The 22,297-nt window shown below is 42.8% G+C and overlaps 1 protein-coding gene across 4 annotated transcripts in view; it reads left to right on the forward strand.

Annotated features, from left to right (window-relative positions):
• Positions 1–22,297, forward strand: part of LOC111254949 (serine/threonine-protein kinase LMTK2-like) — a 122,592-nt gene that overhangs the window by 92,921 nt on the left and 7,374 nt on the right. For all 4 annotated transcript variants that reach the window (XM_086974760.1, XM_086974761.1, XM_086974763.1 and 1 more), the window contains 5 exons: positions 5,254–5,435; positions 8,971–9,159; positions 10,711–10,950; positions 16,146–16,418; positions 19,970–20,441. In XM_086974760.1, the coding sequence (XP_086830886.1) occupies positions 5,254–5,435; positions 8,971–9,159; positions 10,711–10,950; positions 16,146–16,418; positions 19,970–20,441 (1,356 nt within the window). The remainder of the gene's footprint in view (positions 1–5,253; positions 5,436–8,970; positions 9,160–10,710; positions 10,951–16,145; positions 16,419–19,969; positions 20,442–22,297) is intronic.

Here is a 22,297-nt window from a genome sequence, read left to right on the forward strand (position 1 = left end):
TGTAACGGGGTAATTTTGAAAAAAAACATGATAAACACCATGTTAAACTACAGGAACCAGAAGACGAAGCGCATCTAGAAGCAACTAAGGCTAAATACTACGTTAAACGTGATTGTCAGGAGCCTCTACGTATTGGCGGTCTATTGGCAGCACAACATAAGTACTTCATCTTCAGCAGAAACACTCGCGTTGGGACCAGCGGATATATCCGTTGACGCATATCGAACCATCGTAGGGACTAAAAGATTGTCCGGCTCATTCCTCTGTCGCCCTTGGGATTAGCACAGAAAATCTATGAAACAAGCATTTTACTTAGCAAGTTTCGCTTCTCGCTCATTTGTATTTCTCCCAAACTTGTTGTTGTTAGCTAAGCAACGCAAAACGGGTGTCGCTTCCAGGTGACTCTGCGCACCTGCGAGCATATGCGTTATACTTGTAGCGCTGTTACAAGCAAGCGATGGCGTACGTTTAACAAAAGCAAAAGAGAAAAGAAAACAGAAGGAAGGGGGACAACCTATTTATCTACATTAAGAAGGCATATATAATGGCGCTGGGGGCAGCTGCTACAGTTAGGCGTTGCGGGTACCGTTGGTGTGTGTTTGAACTTAAAAGTAACGGAACCTTTTAGGGTGAAAGATTGCTAGTTGCCTCTAGTGGCAGAACGTCTCAGAATGAGTCGAAGGCGGAAAAAATCGGTGAAAACAAAGGGAATATTATCTAGCCAAGCTTGACGTTATGAAAATCCGGCAGCCAATAGAGAGGGAGGCTATTAGTACTTAAAAAGTAATTACACATATGTATTGTAGGTGGACTTAGAAGTTGCCGTTTCGCGTGTGGTCCAACCTTCACCACATTATAGAGTTTCATAGTACAATGCAGGTCGACAACCTATCGTCTGTAGCTTGTAAGCCCGGATACCGCCACCAGTACCCCCCCCCCCCCCCCCCCCCGACCCATACCCGTCCGCGCTGAGGCCTCCCATATTGGTTTAAAGTCCGATAAAAGATTACTGTGTTGTTCGAGTCGGGTCAGTCGTCCTGTGTGGCTTCTAAAATTTTTTATTCCAACGTAAATTGATGTACTATTTGGAAATATGCTCTTATCCATTAGGTTGGGGGTGACGGTGAACAAGCATTTTTAGCACAGTTCCGATAAAATAGAATAATAATTAGCACGGAGCAAAGACTAGTACCGACCGTTTGGAGGGTAACTTAGCACGTGGGATAATAGAATGCGCAACGATAGCACAAGCATAGGATTGGCAATTGGACTATCGATTGACTCCAACTACCCCCTGTGTGTGGTTTACGTGACACAAATAACTGGCTCAATGAAACGCAGTAGAGTTTCTACTAGTTGTATACCTGAATTAGCGTTCGATACTAGGTATAGGTTTCGGTCTCGCAACGCGCAATAGAGAAATCTGCAGATTGACGCTTTTATCATCAGCTTCGTAGTGCTAGAATAATGAACGGGCGAAAACGATGCGTCCAATCAGGACATATTTCGTTATATTTCGCCTTTACGGCAAACCAGCAGACATGTATCTTGCTTTCGAATTGCAAGTTCCTTCACAATGGCTTCACATGTTATGTTGTGTTTCCATTATCGATATGGACAATTTGGACCGTTTTGTCTACGTATTTATTTTTATTCGCCTTGTGCCTGCCGTCCATTTCTCGTCCTTTCTCTGAGAAAATAAAAACGACCAGATTATAGATAGACAGACCTGTAACTAAAGACTCTAGCAACAGCAGTGGAAGCAAACAGATCCTCTATCCAGCGCAACGTCAAGTAACGAAGGTCTAATTTAAAAATGCGTCAAAGTAACACCGAATCTGACGCTATGTCTGCCCTGGCATCTGGATTCGTGTACACGTGCTCGTATTTATTTCTGAGTGCGTTTATCTGGAAAGGAGGACAACGAAATGATCCGAAGCATTGGTGGCCGGCATCCGCTAGTCGAGATGGTGTCAGTGCCCTGCGCTTACCGCCTGAACAGCCAGGAAATCATTCGTTGTTTTCCAAAATGAGGAATGAAACGAGCGGGACGGGTCTGAACAGGATGGGAAGTAGACAACGAAAAATTGCCGCTTCTTTGTTGGCTACTCCTATTTGCTCAGTGACGGCATCGGCCGTAGCTGGCCATTGGGCGCTACGATCCGAGTGACCGCTCGGCCAGCCGAGCAGTCTTCTTCGGTCCCTCTGACCATTTCGCCTTATGCCCTACGCCTTTTGCGCTTCTGCCGCTGCCCTCGTTGCCGCTGAGCGAAAACAACGAACGGACGAACCAGAGCCATTTCACTGACCGAACTATTGCTGTCGTCTGCAACAACGACGTCAGCGATATCAATAACACTTCAGTTATGACTTGTTGTTTTTTTTATCGTTCAGTTATTGTTGCTGCTGCTGCTGCTGTCGCCGCTGCAAATATTCTAGCCGTCGCACTTGTTGAGACAAAAGAGTTAAGCCAGTCGGAACCTCAATAGCCTATTAGATATGTTCGTTAGCTTTCTTTTTCCACTTGATCTACGTACATTCCGTCAGTTCTTCACACATTTTGGGAGACGACGATGAGGATATTATGAGTATGTCCAAAATGACAGAGGACACGCTATCTCATTTTTAAACCAATAAATATTATGGTTCCTCTGTGATACGGTTGGCAATAACGGCAGCAGCAGATGCTCCTACCACTAACGGGGAAAGTATCCACAAGAGATATATACGATCCGGATATTAAGAGATCGAAATGAAGGCAGATATCTGAACTGAATATGGGCTACTAGAATCGGTGGCTTGATGCCATTTTTCTAGTAACGTCATAATCTTGTCACCGTAGAACTTCTGTAGTTTGTTTGGCGGAAAATCGCTTTGAGACAATTCATTTTTCAACTGAAGTCAAACGGAAGAAATCATCTTCAGAGACCAAAATGGCAGATGCATCGTACTCTGGTGAACAAGGACTTAATAGCTCATTGCTGTCATTTTTTCAGTTGTTAACAGTAAATGTGCGGATCAGTCACCTTCTCAGACGGCACCAACCCGTTTCGACTTCATCGTAGCATTGCCTGCTTTGGCTTTACCAAACTGCGGAGCTCATTCTTCTACTTTTTTTTTTTGTTTCTTTTTCATCTGCACATTGTTGCCGTTAACTGTTTTAGAGGTGGCATGGTTTTGTCGCGCGGAGGTTTTTTAACCGCCAATACAGTCGAGTAAATCCTGTTGCGTTCGTGCGGCATCTGAACATCGGAGTTTTGCTTTATAGCTAACTTTCTTCCAATGGTACACAACTGTTTGGTAGTGTAGATGTAATTTCTACGCGTATGGGTCTTGCTCAACAATTTTATTAATTTTTTTTCCGTAATTGCATTTGTACGTTTGTCGTAATAAAATTCTAAAATACAACAAATTTTTGCAGAAATCTGTGAAAGCGCTCCGTCTATTTATGATAGCTCTGAATAAAGACATTCCGATAATGCAAGCATACCTAACACCGCCTGAGTCTCAGCTTTTAAATAACATTACCGCCGACCCATGAAGCGACTCATATTATCTGAGCTATGGAAGAGAAGCGGTCAATACTTTCTCAACGATCCATTATGATATGCCTCTCAACTTTTCTATGTATCGTCTCTGCGAATACACTTCTATAAAGCTACATAGATCGTTCAAATATGTCCTGCTATTCTCAGCTTCTTGTAGATTATTCCATCTTCTTTTCGAAGTAGCACCTCATTCCGTCATCGGAGGCGTGAAAACTGTAGAACGATCATCGCTGCTACGATTGTGGAGTTGTAACGTATTCTCTCCGTGTTTGATCCTGCATTCGTCCTGTTTCCTAATAATATTATTATTCGATATAGTTACATTATTGATTTGACCAACCATATAGGACTATCTACTATAATCACCCTTAGCACAAATATGCCACTCCCTCCATGTAAAATTAAGCTAATAGACAGCCAGGGCGGAGCGGGGGGTGACGGAGGCAGGCATGTTTCCGTTGGGCTCGTTATTAACGATTTCAGGACCGCTGGCAGCAGCAACAACAAACTAATGGAAAATAGGCACATCTGTCACGTTCGTTTGTACCAATCGCGAGTGAAATTACGCGACGGGCGTATTTGATTGTCTGACGAACTTTCTGCGACGCACGCAGCAGTCGTAGACGTTGTTGCCTCTCTCTTTACTGGACCCTTATCGTAGTTCGATCAAGTGATAGATACCGAGCTGATGATATTGAATGGTAGCCCATATCACTGGATAGGCCTGTCTGCACGAACGAAATTGGCTGAAGGAAACGCTAGTCAGATAGAGTTAACATCAGTAATCACTCAAAAAAAGACCGCCAGAGACAATTGATATCAATGGACGTAACGTGACTGATGTATGGAAAACAGCCGTCTTATGATGGATACACATTTGGATTGGCGCGTCCAATGCAGCTTTAAAATTAGTCCATCCTTAAAGGACGTTTTTATTATATCGCGCTCGTTATTGAATAATTCGTATATTGCAGACCGAAACAAACAGGAAAGCGTTTAGGGCAGGTTGAGCTTGAAATCTGATTACATTTCCTCCTGTACCTATCTTGGCGCAAATATTTAAATACGGCTACTATTTATGATCATGAACAGTGCTAAATCAGTAATTAGCGACCTCCAGCGAAGTTCGCAGGCATGTGGGGGCAATTGAATATAATGCGAAGGCTTCCTCCGTCTCGTATACGTCACCCTTTTGCCCGTCCTGTCTCCGTTTAGTCCTACCCGAACGACTCAAACGTACCGTGCCACAATGTCACGTGCTTAATACGCCGAGTTCCTCGACTTAATAAGGGCCTACAGATCTACAAGCGAAAAAGCACCTTCTACGAGCTCGGATCGCTGCGACTATGGCAGGTCGGGCCGAAGAACGAGAGAAACAAGTTTTTCCGTAATGACTTTTTACCTATCGCAGGTTGAGTTGATCTAGCTGAAGCGCTGTGAACGTGCGGGATATAATTTAGTTGATCCGAGTTCGCGATAATAGTGCGATGATGTAGAATCGTCATGAGGTAAAACACCGTCTACAGTTGTATCATAATGAAAGACCCACTAAAATACATTTTATGAATAGGACAGACAGGACGGTAGTGTCTCCATTGGTGCTTCTGCGATTCGTATCTAGGTCAAATGAAGTGAGAATGATCATATTCGGGCGACAGGGGAGTACTCGTCTACTCTAAGATAGATGTATGTCTCAACTTTTTAGCATCTCAACTGGAAACGGCATCTCTGCTTCGGTTCGCGCACGATATCGCTTCTGCAACCGAGTATCTTCATAAGCGTGGCTTCATCGTTACCGACCTCGCAGCTAGAAACTGCCTTCTTATGAATGATCTGCGCACAATTAAACTTGGAGACTATGGACTTTCGATCGAGAAGTTCCCGCAGGTTTGTATCACTTCGTCTACCTGTAACGCTACACGGAAAAATGCATGTGATCATTCATAGTTGAACTGACTATACGCGTCTCTTTAGTCGTCAAACATTGACGACAGAAAAACATTGACCCAATTTGAATGTTTCTAGCTATGTAGTGTGAGTGCTTACTAGACTCATGCACTCTACAGCTAAGGACTAGTCTAGTATTTGAGTTTTAGCTAACGGGACAGGGTGGATATTTGCAATAAAGGGTGCAAGACAATCAGTCGCTTTTACGCTGCGTTGGTTATATCCACTGCTCACTAAGCCTCCCTAAAATTTCTTACTATCGAATAATGTATCCGTATGCATCACCACCGTGAACCGTTCATTGCTTGGTTTTGATTATTCATTTAGTGGGATGAACACACACTGAGCCCAGCTTGATTGAATGTTAGAAGTGGCCATTTTCCCCAAATCGTCCCGCAGCCCACCGTCAGACCGATAGTCAGCCAGACAGCTGCTTCTAGAACTTCTTCGCTCGCAATACTTTCGGTTTTCTAGTTCATCTCGCTGTATCTCTCCCTTATGTGGCCCAGTACACAATTCGTGCTCATTTGAAACGACCGTAGGTAACTGCTCTACTTCTTTGCCCCATTCATGTGTTTGTCTTTTTATTCGTCTTCTATGGCCCGTTTCTCGACACGCTGTCCATAAAACACGCTATGCGACATTGCATAGGACAATCGTTCCCACGGTGTTTTCTTCTCCCCGATTCGGTGTCCAAAATGCGAATTTTCGTTTGTTGGCCCCTAGAGCAACTGCGATTTAAGGCGACCAAAAGAGTCACGATGGGAGGGGTTGACCGTGTCTGCTGGCCCCGTCTTTTCGTTTCCGGTAAAGGATTCAATCACGCTTCGCTTTCGGAAAGGTGCACCATGTCCACGAGAAACGGCTGCTTCTCTACTTATTTCTGCTACTTCTCCGTATAGGTGGGCCGACGATGTTGACGACACCGCCTTCGGGGCTCCATTTATCAACAGCGATTGTCCTTTACCCCACCTTTCTCCCATCGAACCCCCGGCGTCCGTTCGTCAACCCGCTTCCTTTCCAATTTCTTTTATTGCTTTTCTGTGTAGCCCAAATACGTCACTGTATGCTACTGGTTTTTATCTATATATATACATTATGCTCATTTTCTCTTTCGTTCTTGCCTTGTCCAATCCATTCGCCTGTCCGTCCTGACTAAGTCGGAGAGTCAGATCCTGAGGTCGCCGAACATCGAGGACTAGTGAGACCTTTCTACCTACGGCGACCACCCAATGTCCACCTGTACTTCTTTATTTAGTATCTTGTACTCCCTATCACCTGCTTAGCTTGTGTTGCCTGTACAGCCATCAGGGAAAAAAGGTTTAATCTCACAGCCCGTCAGCAGCTCAACAGTATCGTGGCATAGAATACAACATTTCTGCGAATCTCATGAGCCCTTTAGGTCACGCACATACGTTTGCGAGTTGGCTGTAGGACCGCGAATAGTCGCCACAGAATTTCTGGTCGTAGTCTGCTGTTCCATGCTGCCCTGTCTTCTGGGCTTCCTCTCTTTTCATTGTTATTCATCATTGTGTGCGCTCATGTAGGTGTATAGGCGATACCGGCAGGCAACCGTATTCGACTGCCCATTTCTCGGTATAGCGACAGTGGAACAGGGTTCCTTTTTCTTTGCCGCTACACCTAATAGTACTAGTTTGTCACCTAATAGTTGTGCAGTTAGATTTCGTATGGGCCTACAACGCACCCGTATCGACTTGGGTCCGATCTGACCGCTGCTGATGCTATCGTTTGGTCTGGCGGTTTGTCTCTCCTCGAAGTAGTACCCGTCGAGTGTTGTCGAAATAGAGGTTTCTTACGTTCTCTTATCTAAGCTTATAAGTCATGCTACTAGCGAAAATAAAACAAAAAAAAAAGCTATCTGGCCGCGTAGAGAAGCATCGCGACGCACAGGGGTGGCGGAGCTCGTCCGCAGTAGTTGGCAATACAACACGAGCGTCTAATCAACCGATGCAAGGGATTTTAGATTTGGTTGAAAGCCATTGCATTATTACTGCTCTTAGCGGATGTCCTCCATCTTGAATCTCTCAAAATTTTCGTCGCCGAAGTCGGCAGCAATGTAGAAGGATTCGTTCGTGGCAATATGTGATATAGCAAATTGAAATGTGGGTGCATAGACGACGTTACTCTTTGTAATGCTAATCCTTGCTATCAAGTTGGTGCCCCTAGGTCGAATTGGCTAGAGGTGAGCTACGCTTAAAAAAAGGCTTAGAGTAGTTAGTGGACAGATGAATATAAGCCTATCATTGGTGATAAATAGAGACATGTTTATGCGCTTGATTGGTGGAGATACTCTTCATTAGAACTTTTTTCCTTTATGAGATTTAGTGATGTATATACATAATGTCAGCTTGGCCAACCTATAAAACGCTGAACTTCCCTATTATCAAATACTCCCCATTCCCTCACACGCACTGGTCGTTATCCATCTCCATTTATGTGCCCAGAAGCTTTTCTTCTGGTTGTGATGGTCGAGAGAAGGTTTAAGGTGTAAACTCACTTCCGAAAGCTTTGTCCAAATCAATATTCTTCCGTTGACCCATTCACTCGATGTCGTCTAACTTATGAACCTTTGTACCCACGTTTTCGTAACGTTCCCTTTAGAATCAAGTCAGGACAGCCGTCAGCGGCCAGAGTAGGGTATGGTACGTTCGTCCTCGTTCGATGATCGGAACGGAAGCAGTAGAATAAAGTTTGCTTCGACATCCGTCTCTTTCGACAAATAAAGAAGGCCAGTTAATATGTGCTACTTATTCTTTCTCCTTCGAATGCGGCCGCAGAGCAGACAATAGGAAGGCGTGGGGTGAGAGATCGCCCTGGTGGCACACGACTAAACACACTGATGAGAGATACATAAGCGTGGGACGAGAAAGAGATTTTATTACAGAACTGGCGGTGGTAGGAGAAACAGCAGCAAGAATCTCAACATTTCGACCAATACCACCACGACCACCGAAGCCGTGTCCTGCTAAAGGCAGAAGAGGTATCGGTACATCAGACAGGGTCAGGAAACAATGCATCTGAAATAAGCGGCGCCTAGGACGGGCAAGGGTTAGCTTAGATAATATAGCTCTTTCTAGCATCAAATATAGAAAATAGCTTAGGCTTAAGATTGCCTCACGTACCTAAACGTTCGTCGAAAGGATCGTGCCGCGGGTCTATAACGAAACAGAAACAGCCCCATCATCATCATGATTGCGACCTTTTTATGCAGCCAGCTAGTAAGTTAAATACACTTATAGCGAAATTGTATCGAAGACTAATGAAGTCAAATCAGTGACCCATGGTCCAAATAACCGGTGGTCCGTGAAATGTTGTCTTCGCTTCTACCAGTGGCAATGCGTACAGTGGGAAAAACAATAGTACAAGAATAAAGCTATTCGCCTTGATTCTAACATAACTAATAAACGACAATTCTTTCTAACATTATCCAGTCGGTTTTGATTTCGTTGCATAGGATTATTACGCCGTAGGTGACACAGCCATTCCGCTGCGGTGGTCTGCACCGGAAACCTTTCGGGTGATGGAGACAGCTGTTGAGCTGCTGCCGCTATCAAGGTCAGCCAATGTGTGGTCGTTTGGAGTTCTACTCTGGGAGCTGGCTAAGGGTTGTCAAAGGCCGCTCGACTACCTCACCGATGAGCAGGTTATAGCTGATTAAATTAGCGCAAAACAGAAACAAACGAAAATCTGTAATATGTATCTTAGAAAACGAATGATTACGTGTTATGTACGAATTTCAAGGATACTCTCTTAAGTGATTTAAAGATTTGAAAGACTGCTTCATTTATGTAACTCGTTGCTGTGAACTACCTAAGCCAACTGCTATCATATCGAATGATGGGACAGCATCTCCCTCCTCACTAGACCACAGCTTCGGGATCATTCGCTTTCAATAAATTTGCCCCAAGTCTCGCCGAGTCTGTTCGCCCAGTTGTGACATAGTGTTTTGTACATCGTATGAATAGGGTAAAGTATTCTACTTTAAAGTCTAAGCGATGTTCTCCTAAACGAGATCGTGTTTTTTCAATCAGCTTATTGTATACGCTGTATTCGCTAGCCCGTTTTACTTGCTTACTTTATTTGATGACATCTTGTTTCATCTCTCTGAATTATATACGCGTCCATATAATTTCAGCGCTTCGATAACACAATTGACGATTGTCAATCATTGAACTGCAGCTGGATCAGATGATTGTCAACACCGGCGTAGAGCTTAAACACTTCCTTACCCAGTTGCCCTCCGGCTGTCTTTTCATTCGCTCACATGTATATACCACGATCGTTAAATATACAAAGAGCACACGAATTAAGGCCCAGGCTATTTGCCCCTTTTAGTAGCGGACCCTCTTTGAGTTATGCTCCTATCGCGTAGCTGACCCCAGTAAGGCATTTCTGGAACGCCCTTGCCTTCTTGCCTTAGTGCATTAACACTGAAGCATGTGCTGGCAGCGGTAATTTGGTCATCAACCGTCCGTCTTCTACTCTGATCACTACCCATGGCCAGAGCATACGAATAATAAGGAGAAGCGGGGAAGGGCTTTGGGAATACCTAGAGGAACTATCTAGACGGGAGGCATGTGTCGTTGTGACTGGGCGAGTGCGACCCAAGTTGGTGAAGTCAGTTGGCTCGTCAAGACTTAGCTCGGGATCATCGGCTTATTTCGATGATATGAACTACCTAGGGGATTTAGATGAGCATCCGCAAAATAGTGTGCTTACCCGCAGGTTGAAATCGTAAACGGTATAGACATATTCATGTTGGCAAGCGGGTGTAGATAGATAATCCGGGTATCATACCGCCGGCGTAGTTAGAAAGAACTATAGCATTATACACGAAAATAATTAAATATGTTACCCTAATTTAATAGTTTAAAGTACATTAATTTTGTCGATCATTGAATTTGCTTATAATACTATTTGAATGTAGGGTCATTGTTGTTAAATCCCACATACGCATAGCAAAAGTTTTTTTCATCAACCTAGGCAATGTTTACGGTTTAGAAGGTTTTATATGTACCAATTGATTAAGTTAACCTAGCGGTACCCTATGTGGTGCTAAACTCATAGCGATCGACTACAATTGACATGTGTTATAAAGAAATGTTTTTCATAACCCTATGCTATTCCTCCACCATATAAAATCAGCATCTTTGTTTTTCTAGATAGACCGACTTTTTATGCGATGCATTTGCAGTTCCTCCAACAAATTGTCGTTGAGCAGAAGTGGGATTCGGAGTATGCACTTAATACAAACCTGATCGGCTTCAATGGTCTAATATCAAAGTGCTGTTCGCTAGATGAGGCGCGTAGGCCTACCACAACAGAACTTGTTATCGAATTGGGCGACCTAATGTTCCATGAGCCTGAAGAATGCTCGCTAGGGTTCCAAAGAAGCACTTCAGTCCATGATATGCTTAACGAACGCCCAGAAAAGGTAGGTCGAATATGAATTAATAAGTCATTAATGATGATCTCAAAAAAAAGCATGATGTATTTGTTTGATTGAACTATTCTAACCCCTAATGTTTTGGTGCCAATCGAATGTGCAGTAAAGGCTGCTTCATTATCTCTATATATGTAGTACTGGATGATTAGATAGAGTCTATTGCGTGAATAGATAGATGATCGTGCCAAGCAAAATGGTGCCTGTGCCTATGACGGAACAGGCGGGATAAGGATCCCGAAGTTCGGGCACAGCCCATGTATCGCACGTGCAGCATATGTACGTGCAAACAAGTGTTGATCGTGGATACACGATACCGTATTTGTAACTACTTGATATCTTTATTTGATGTGGATGCAAACAGGTCACAGTGTACGGGCCTTTGGCCTGATGTGGCCTCTAGCCCTGAAATGACATATATCAAGCTATGGTCTGAAAATGAGTGGTTCATTATAGCAAGCCGGCAGTTGCGTGATGTGTATGTGCTAATGGCCTCCATGGGTAATCCTGAAGTAACATAGTCACTGTTCTAAGAGAAGCTATATCGAGTACTCTCCACCGATTAGATGCAAACAATGCGCAAAATATACGCGCCACATATTGCCACAGATGTATAGCTTCACACAAAGTACTGATAAAGATACATACTTCATGCATACCCTCATAACCATCTATTAAAGGCTTTTTTAAAAGCCTTTAATTTTTTAAATCTCTAGAATCGTTAGATGAATCGTCAGGTGAATTTCTCAAGCGTTTGGCTTTTCCTCCACTCTATATAATAACAACTATAAAAACTGTATGTGTATGTGCGGCTTTACATAACGAGGCAAATGGGGGATTCACAATGGAAGCAAATAGGTACTGGGATTGTGGATCCTGTCATGTTGATACGTGACTAGGAGCACAGACCACTCCATAGTATGCATTGAAAATGATCATAAAGACGAACTACCTAATATATCACCTGACGGATCTATACAATGACGAACTGGAACTACGCTATCTAGCCATCTGGTGCCGACGACAGTAGATGAATTGATCATCATTGCATTATGACAGGCTACAAAAGCTAGGACATATATGCCTTATTAACTGCACAAGGTCTATGCACATAGATGATGGCGGGAAAATTCCGCCACGGAGATGTGTGATCTGATGGTGCTACCACACGACTATTATGGCAGAATCACCTGGCTGCCATAGATCAGGATGTATTTTCATGTACTATTGTTTAGGCTATAATAAAAAATTGGGAAGTATAAATCTACTGACCATTGACCGTAATAACATCTTATTCGTTACTGGTTTGTAGTTGTTAGAAGAAGGAACCACTTTAATTTAAGCTAATCCATACGGTTTAGCTTAAGGTGGTAGGCAATATACCGAGGCAAATAGACTATATGCCGGTACATAATTTTGAGGCGGACTGTACAGCCGGGATCATATCTACCCGGACACCTATGTGGCGGATATAGGTAAAAGCAGGAAATTCATACTATATGTTACCGTAGTCACATATGCGCGCACTCACGCATCACTCAGGACAGATGATTTACTTCAGCTCTAAATTTTACTCTGCCATCTAACATTGCTGGCATATCATCGGGAATGCTCCACTCAAATTCATGATTGACAAGGTTTTTGCGTATATTAAGTGCTATAAGCTAAGCTGAGACCTAAGTGAGAGACGAGAAGTGACGATATCCTGATTACTGGCGGGAATAGCATGTGATCCGTTAAAGGCTCGTGATGGAGTCGGCCATGATGAAATCTAGATTTTGCTCCTTGCTAGTGCAGGGGACCTAGACAAAATATTAATTCATTGTATTGTTTATATCCTAGTGTTCTTACAATCTTATAAATCGGACTGAATTCTAAAGCGGGCGTTCTTACTTCCGTTTTACGGCCCATACCAAAGACTGTGCAAAACTGCTGGCCGCTCTACATCAAATGAATGAAGCATTAATATGTGAGTTAAGTGCGACTATTTTAGGTTTTAATGTTTAACAAGTTCTAAGCGAGTCTGCTATCATTATTATAGTGTGACCGTGTCGGCAAATTTAGATAATTTTACACCGCCTCTTTTCAAATAACCTATAATTTAACGGGTATCTCCTGTTCTAAGTACCAGCCCTTTGCTGGTAAGCCTTGGAATCATTTAGAAATCTCCAAAGTCGCTACCCATAAATTTGCTCATAGTTGGCCTCTTCGTTCTCCTCTCTTTCTCTTCGCCCTTCCCGATACCTCAGATCCACCGTCTTAGCCCCAGGGGAAGCCGCTGCAACATCGCTGGTATACGTCGTTGACTCAGCGACCCGCGGCGCCAACGTCACTTTAGGCTGATTGCTCATTTGGAGCACGCACTAAGCTGGCAGCTTCGATGCTTCTAAGCCGCATCTCCATTTGTCCAACCGATATATATATAAATTAAAACAATATAATAGTACTGTCACATTTCCATACAAGCGCACGAAATCAGCACGGAACAAGGCGTTTGGCGAAGCAATCGTCACACCTGTCTTATCTGGAAAGCGATGTTTCCTGTAGTGACGCTTTGTGCCACCGGTCGCTTGTGCTGGGTTCTCTTACCTTATATCCATCCGCATCGTCCTGCACTGATGCCTTTTCGTGCTTCTAGGGTTAAATTCCTCATTTATTTGTGGCTCGCTGACAAACTCTTCGGGAGTTTAGGCACGCCCCATTTTCACTCCTTGCTCATTTTTTTTCATGTCCATGCCAGCTCGCGTACTTGCTGGGTACTTCGTTGTACTTACGTGCGCCTTTATCTCAACACTGTCTACATTTTTTTTGTCCGACCAGGCACTCTACTGCTGCTATGTGCCGTGCGCATTTTCGCATATTTGTCTTCGTTTACCCATAACTTCCCTCTGTGACCACGTTTCCTACCCATATCCTTCTGTTTGGTTTCACTGCAACATAGATATGTCAACACAGACCCACCGCTCGTGTGGACGCCGGCCAGGCGGTCCCATGCCCACTTTCTGACGTGATTTGCCTGCGTCACCGTTTTTTTGCCCTTTTTTTCCTGCACCCCATAATTTGTGTGCCGCAGCTTTGTGCCAACTTTAGCGTCCATTCTTTTCATTTTTTTTCCCTGCAACTTGATGGGGCGCTCCACAACCTAGGCAAGGGCTGAAGAAGGCCTCTAAACAGGCAAAAGGCGGGGCTGCACCGATGCTTGCGACAGCATAATTTAAGGTACCGTAACTAATGGCACGAAGTCCTAAGAAGCCTATCCTTTCGCTTTTTCTCTTGTTCCCTCATGGAAATCTTCTTATGCCTGAATAGGTTTCCTTGCACCTATTCACCTTCCTTGCACCAAAAAGGAATGAGCAAACTTAACATTTTTGAATGACGTATTGAGGGAGCACCGTCTAGATCAGACTAGCCCAGCTCTTCCTATTCAATATTCTAAATTTGTATTAGCATTTTCCTGGCATATTCTAAAATAGTACAGTTATTCCTTCCGCCAGTAATATCGGGACTCTACCATAAGGCATTCCGTAAATGACGTAACATATCGTGTTTGAGATTAACGTAACATTAGCGGTATTGTAAGCTTTTGTGCAATTTATGCTTCGGGGGACATTGACCATATATTGCATCGATGAGGTGATTCAAAGCAAGACAGCCATTTTGAAATTAACCTAAAGAAAGACGGACAGCTGTTAATTGTTTTCAGTAACCCGATATGTTTACTTGGGTTAACGAAAGCCATAGATCGAATGTACAATAACAAGCCTAACCCATTACCCTTTGGCATTTTTTTCGTCAGCTTGTTCTGACAGAGAATTCAGCCAGCTTCTGATTTGACTTGCTTTTTAAATGCTGCTCATTCGTGCCCTTCTACAACGGGGTAATGGCGGGTTTTCCTTAGCGCTTGTTGATTAACTTTGTTTACGGCATGTAGGTAAATAAGGTCCATTTGTAAACGCGTATGAATTTGGTTTTTTCAAGATAAACTTTTTCATTAACGTGCACTAACCTATTGATTCTGATTGAAATCTTAAATATTTTTTAAACTTTCTTTATTAAAAATATTTATTTATGCTTCCGGGCGTCTCACCAGAACTTAAGATTGTTTTTTAATCTCTTCTGTTTTTGTGATAAGTAGTAAGATACAGTAAGCATTTTTTCTTGATGATCTTACATGTCTTCGTTAACGTGTTGACTCATTCATAAGATATCACCTATTGTATCATTCTTAACTATGTGTTCTATCGAATCAGACACAAATGTTAGATATATTTCCGTTAGCGTATTAATTCGGTAATTAAGAGACATCACCAAACTTGACGTTATTGTTTAATGTTTTATTATATATTTTTTGGCGTTTTCTTTGTAAATAAATTAAAGAAAGTCAACTTTACGGTTTCCACCTCAACTTTCCAATTCACATTTATTTGACATTTTCACAAAAAAAAAAACACGAAAAACGCATGATTTTTATTCCAACCAATACGATCAGTGAGGTCTCTACAATTTTCACTCAAAAGTATCAAGGTATTCTGGGGTGTGTGTTGGATACCTACTTAGCTTACCGGGATCTATCGACTGGCGTCAAGGAAAACCTTTCTTACACAGACCATGCAAAAAAGCATACGTGGGGTTCTAGTATCTTGCCAAATGTATTATCCAAACATGAACCGCATTACTATGAAAGCGGACGAGCCGACCTAACTAGAACAATTACCAAAAGCACGCTTTTATTTCGAGGGGAATACTATATCATCATGCCGTGATGCTTTTGAATATCCATATGCAACTCGTTATCGGTAATAGATGTAAAAAGGTAGTTCCTGCGATCATTTTGCGCGGATAAGACTCGTCATAACAGGCTACTACAGGCCTCTACCATTACGTTAAATAAAAAACGTCAATAACGACGTATCCGCTACGGGAATTCGCTGCATTGGAGGCTTATTGTTGTTAAATTCGGAGCAGAAGACGGTTGGATACGATATAGAAGTAAGATTCGTTTTCGTCTAATGCGGACTCTAGAGAACATGGGCAAGCTCCATCACGTATTAGTATTACTGTGAAGGCATAGACGCATAACTGCTGTTTGAAACCACTACATGCTCTCGTATAGTTTTCCGAGTTACATGGTTCAAAAACGCTTTCATTTCTTTGTTCGCGTCGTATCCCATCCATTCACCATTTAGGTGGCTGAAATGTTCAAGATCACGGTCATCGATGATGAGTTAACGGAGCATCTGTCATCGGTCGGCCTGCCGCCTAACTACCTCTGGGGCAGTGCGGCCGGGGGTGTTAGCATGGCAACTCACTCGACCGTCACTGCAGCCTACGGCAGTTTGGGCGGCATCGGCCCACTAACTAGTGGCCCACCTGCCATGAAATTAGATAGTGCCGATCTTTCACAGCTGGAGTCGTCTACCTGGAAGATACCCCAGCCCGATGAACTTAACGCCAACAAGGTGAGTAGCGGGGCATGAGCAGATACATCTATATACATCCAGGCCCCTTTTTAAAACGATTCTATGATTAACTACAGATACAGATACGAGGACGATAATGATGATTATCATTAATATTATTAGCTTTATAGGGATCGTTTTTTTGGCGCAAACAATGATTTCGTAGTACAGAACAGTACGCAAAAGTCAGTTAAATGAAAAAAGTTAGAGCGCTCAATGTTGAAGACATCTATTATTAAGGTGCGTTGACGTATAATTTAAACGTGAATAAAAATATCGGACGACAGTTATAATCGTCTGTGACTTCGTAGCCAGTACAGATGAATTTTCATTGCAAATACCAAGAACAAATAGAATAACTTATTTAACTTGGTTTGCCGTTCTACTTGTTTCACTCGATTGTTATTATTACTCAGATAAAATTCCTAGTCCATGGATCGAATCCCTTTTAATATATGAGCGGCATTATTTAAAGATTTTGCAATGATAAATTCCAGTAAACCATCTCAGTGGTCGTCATAGCAACTATGACAATAAAGGCTTATGGACTTTGGGACTGTAGCCTGCCTAATACTTCTTCTGAGCCCGTTCTGCTGTGCACTGTTTTGCCAAGCCAAGCTAATATTCTTTGCCGTGGGTTAGTTGATACATACAGGAGAAGGATTAGGCCATGCCTCATTATTCCCATATCTACATTGGTCACATTTTAACTACGAAATCCAAATGTACCCGCCTCGTCCTATTATAATAATTACTATTATAATTATACCAGGTTAACTGACACGGGTCATCCGCAAGTGCAGGCAGCCAACCCAAACGAGAATCAGGGTTCCACGATAACTTCATTTCCGCAACTGGTTACGACGACACGCTAACAAACAAGTTCGTAAGAAGAAAACTCACATCGAAAGGATGGTTTTGGCATTGAACACTAGACTAAAACTGTCATGTCACACGCTGCCTTATCTATACCATATCGGTGACTAATTGACGGACGGAACTTGAGGTCCTTTTCCCGCTAACGAACTTCTTCAGCTAACTAACTCACCTTATATACTAATCACCTTTTACGTACTCTGGCACTTCACTGTTACTTTTTGACTCACAGCTCAAGCAGCGATCATACCTAGAGTATCTGGAAACGCGCGACGACGACATCCTCCTCTACGGATGTTGTCGTATGAAGAACGATAGTCTGCTTTGACCACCTGTCAGCTCTGGATATCGCTCTTGTAAACGACTATAGAGTTCAATTTAATTTGCCGTTATAGATTGCCGTTCTCTGAAGTCAATCTACTATGAAGCTGTACCACTCATATTTAATCGCTGAACCTGCACTAATCTCATTAGGGTCTCTTCGAGCTTTTTGATAAATGCACTTTAACGAGTAGCTCGTTGAAACTAAGCTAACTAATACCTCTATTGTAACACATTTGCTCTACATATAGATAGTACCTTGTGCAGAGGATACTTGAGAGAACTTTTAACGAAACTTTAACTGCTCTCGAGGCACTCTTGGTTTCTTGGACTTGAAATGGCATTTCTACCTAATGCTTCATCCTTTATGAGCAAGTTTATGTCGTATTGTTAGCTCATTTCTATCAGTTAATTTTCCCCAAAGCTCAATGATTTCCATCGCTGATAACGTATACAAAGCACTACGATCAGTCTGCGAGGAAAGGGCATTCATATATAATATTTTTTTACATTTTTCTCCCATCCAAAATGCCTCCCTCCGCCATGAGTGACTTCAGCATTTAGGAGGAATAGCAATTCTTACGATTATGTTGCGTCTTTCATATAACAACAGCCTTTAACCAGCGCCCTCCCTCATTATATCAATCAAAAGCAAAACGAGTCGACGCTTGAAATCGGGATAATATTCTGTTGTATAATAAAGCTTTAGTATAGATAAGCTTCACAAGAATTGCTTCCTTAAACAGCAGGCCCTAATTGTATTCCTAGCAAGATAAGGCAGTTTTTCAGTGTTAACTGGCGGGATAAAGAGTAACTAAAACAGAGACAGATGGTAAAGGAGGAAATGTTGCGACTTTACCCTTGATCCGAAAGACGCTTTAGGAGAATGACTGTCTATAGGTGTGCGTAAAATGAATCTAAGGATCGCTTACGCCACTCTGCGCTTGCTATCACACAAATCTTTCTGATGCGGTCGTCACGTAGATCGTCGCGATCTTAAGCAGTCTTTGCATTCCATGAGCATTTTTTTTTTTTCGATCAAAAGCCTCTTTGTATCGACAGCTTTGGGCTCTGGGAATCCACGTGCACGTTCCAGCCTCCCAACTATCTACCGAAGTAAATCACCGACTGACTCGCTGGCTGCTTGATGCTATGTTTCACTCTTGCACATACACAAAAACACACACACAAATGTAAGCAGTCGCGTTTCCTCAGGCAGGAGAGGACCCTTGCTGGGTGTCGCTGGCACTTTAGCGGATATACAGTTATGGCGGGTTCAGTCTGCTGCCAGTGTCTGGTTCCATATGGACGAATATGGGTGGAACCGTACTGCTTACTAATATAAGTGATAGATTAGCTATTTTTTTTAAAGGAGCACGATGACGGTGGCTCTTGTCGGTGGAAACCTGGGAAGTCAACAAGGAACTTATGCTACTGATATGCATACTGCCTTATAAGTAGCAAAAAATAGTTTCTCAATGTTTACCCAACGAACTGACGTTCTCGAAGGACCTACTTAACATTAGCGAGTCCCAATGTAATTAATTGTAGAATAGGCACGTTTATTTCACGCCTGAATCCCGACCAGTTCCGAATAAGAAAAACGAAACTGATAGACCTCAACGTAATGCATATTTTTTTCATATTGGAGAAGCTACTCTTACCTGACACGATTCTGTTTGACCTACTTTGTTATGATGGTATCACATCCCTACCAAAGGTATGCTTCACTTATTAGGTGTATCTTTGCTTTCTTCTATTAATCACCACCGACTTGGACAATGGTTGCTATTATACAGGACAATTCCAGTGCTTCTGGTACTTCGGTCGAATTGAACTGAATCATTTCAGTCGCCGATTCGTCAACGTGACCGTGTTATGCCACCTGCTCATAGCGACACACGACCTATCAATGTCACGCTGTTCTGCACAAACTAATACCTTAAGATATTCTTCCGGACAAACGTGGAAGTAGCCATTCATAGTCTCTGGACCCGCAAGCCTATATACCTGTTGACGGAATATATTGAAATGCTAAAATTGACGTTACTATTCAATACTTCCTAGTATCAGCTGGGATCATATTGCACAAGCCAGCTTACCCTCACAACACTTTATCATTCTAGTAACAGTACGCCCAGATGTGCTAACTATTTTCTTCGTTGTTCTGTGTGTATCTGTTTTTTTTTTACTCTTGGTGTTCCTTCTGTTCGCATTGTTCTTTTCTATATTCTGTGTTAATGTGCTTAATTTGTCACTGGTACCTTTTTCCCTCTAATTCATGTCTTCGTCGGCGCGGGCTCTTTCTCTCTTCAATCGCTCCTTTCTATACGTCATGCTCATATCGAATATAGGTGGTGGTTGAGGGACAGAGTGAAGCATCTACACTGGCCAACGAGCTGATGCCGATGTCCGAGTACATCACCGCGTCGAACGGTGACCTCAGCACATTGTCCAATATTTCACACCCACTTCAGACGCTTCCTCACGATGACGAGGATGACTGCAATGGCAACAGTCTGGGTCGTCACGCGCGCAGCGTCAACAACACCGCCACTGGTGGCGCTGGTTGTCATGACGACATGAACGAGAACGGAAGCCACTGTGGCGGTCTTGAATCGGACACGCTTGACATGTTTAGCGAGCCAACCTCACTCGTCAATGAACTTGACAATATTCTCGACGCACGTTCGGATGGTACTATCACACCACAGGCTGAACCAGACGCCCAAGGCTATGCTGATGACGATTATCATGACCAGATGGAACTCGAGCTACCGCAACACAAACACACGCCGCAACGGAACGCCAGCAAGTTTCTCTCTGGTACGTCGTATATTATTTTGTTCTGATTTAGGTTAGCTCATTCTTCTTCGCACAAGTCTAAAGCTAAAAGAAACTGAAGCACTATTAGAGTGCAGTTACGTTTTATCTTCAAAGGAAAAGCTGCAGTACCATTTCGAAGGCGAGTCCAGTATCTGTAAATCTGACAAACACGGCAAGTCATTTCGTAGAAATTTTGTACATACATATATATATATATATATATATATATATATAACTGTAATTATATCCGACAGCTCTAGCAAGTTCAAATGACTTCAAAACTCAAGAACCTTAAAGGATTTTTTTAATTTAATAGTGTAGTGCTTAGTAAAAGCAAGGCCTACTATGATAGAAACTTCTGAGTAGAAGTAATAATAACAGCAACAATCAAAACAAGAGAAACGACGACTGCAGTAATTTCCTTCGTCCGTTACAAATTTTATTAGAGTATTTCAACGTTGCCCAAAGGTGCTTACAACTATGCCATGAAATTGTTCCACAATTTCCACTCACCTCCGGAGTTGATACCACTCACCTCCCGTTCGACTTACGTAAGTTGATCGAAGTTGCCGATGAGCCCTTCACAGCGTCCTGGCTATATTAACACGCTTTAGTTCTTTCATTTCTACACGCTTGGATAGCAGCTTGATTCCGAGAATAAGTCGAATGCGGGTGCAAGTGCAACAACAAGAACGTTAACGAAGCGGTTGAGAAGCGTGACAGAAATCTATACTCTAACAATCTCATCTACCAAATCGAATAATCTTTGACGATGGATTTGGGACTAGATGCAGCCACTGCCATTCTCGTCAAACCCAGACGGCTGTTCTTTGTTATCGCCGTTGCTGTTGTGCTCCGGCTGTAGTTGAAAAATGGATATTGGGGCAAGGGCGATATATGCGATTGTCCGTGTCCACCATGGACACTAAAAGCCGCAGCAGAAGGTGGAGGGAAAAGCCGTAGATTTCAGGTCCCCATTTTTTATGTCTACGGTTTAAATATTGTACACAGTTGCGTGCGTATAGCTAGAACAGCTAGCCAGCTTGCGTGAATGGCTGACTCCTTGAGTGACGGCGGGGGGCTCGAATCAGGGTAGGGGGCACAGGCAAGAATAACTTTGGCTGAAACGCTTCTGGTTAGTCGTTGTTGTCTTTGTTCTCGGTTTTCTTCTTGTGCACCCGCCTTTTTGTACGGACAAACTGACTATAGTTCGTACTCGTCAGGAGACCGAAAGATGGCTGCATCTTGGCAATAATATACAACATCTCTGACGAGCTCGCAGATTCGGGCTCAACTGAATGGAAAGTATTCGCCTTTGCTTTTCCGGTTCTGTAGTGGGCCCGATTTTAGTAAATGGCGGAAGAAAGGTCTATAGAAAGCTGTCGCAACGGGCAAGCATGAACGCTATAGGCAAGTTAAAAATCGAGTTAAAACTCACGGCGCAGGCAGATAGCATTTTTTGCGACAATAAATGGTTATTTTTTCACAGTTTTTCTAATAAAAAGTCATGGAATCGATAGTACTGCATGCACCAAAAGAGTATTAAATGCGTAACGTACATTTGGAGAATCCGAAACTGGAACAGCAACGTGTAAGACCTTTGCAGCAAAGTTCCTGTTCATGTAGATACATAATTATTGAGGATGATACCCTTTTGAGGTCCACTCAAGGTTGCAGAATGACTCTTCTAAGCAATTCGCCTATTGTTCCCTCGATAAACGGTAAGGCTAGATCTCGCAGGAAACGGCTTGCTTCAATGGATGATTTCAGTACATCTTCTCTCCTTTGACGTATATTGTATCATTGTACATTAAACTGATTAGATTAGAATACTTTGTCTGCTGCTCGAATCTACG

Source organism: Varroa destructor, unplaced genomic scaffold (genome assembly GCF_002443255.2).
Source record: "Varroa destructor unplaced genomic scaffold, Vdes_3.0 BEIS01000007.1, whole genome shotgun sequence".
In the NCBI taxonomy this organism is placed as follows: domain Eukaryota; kingdom Metazoa; phylum Arthropoda; class Arachnida; order Mesostigmata; family Varroidae; genus Varroa; species Varroa destructor.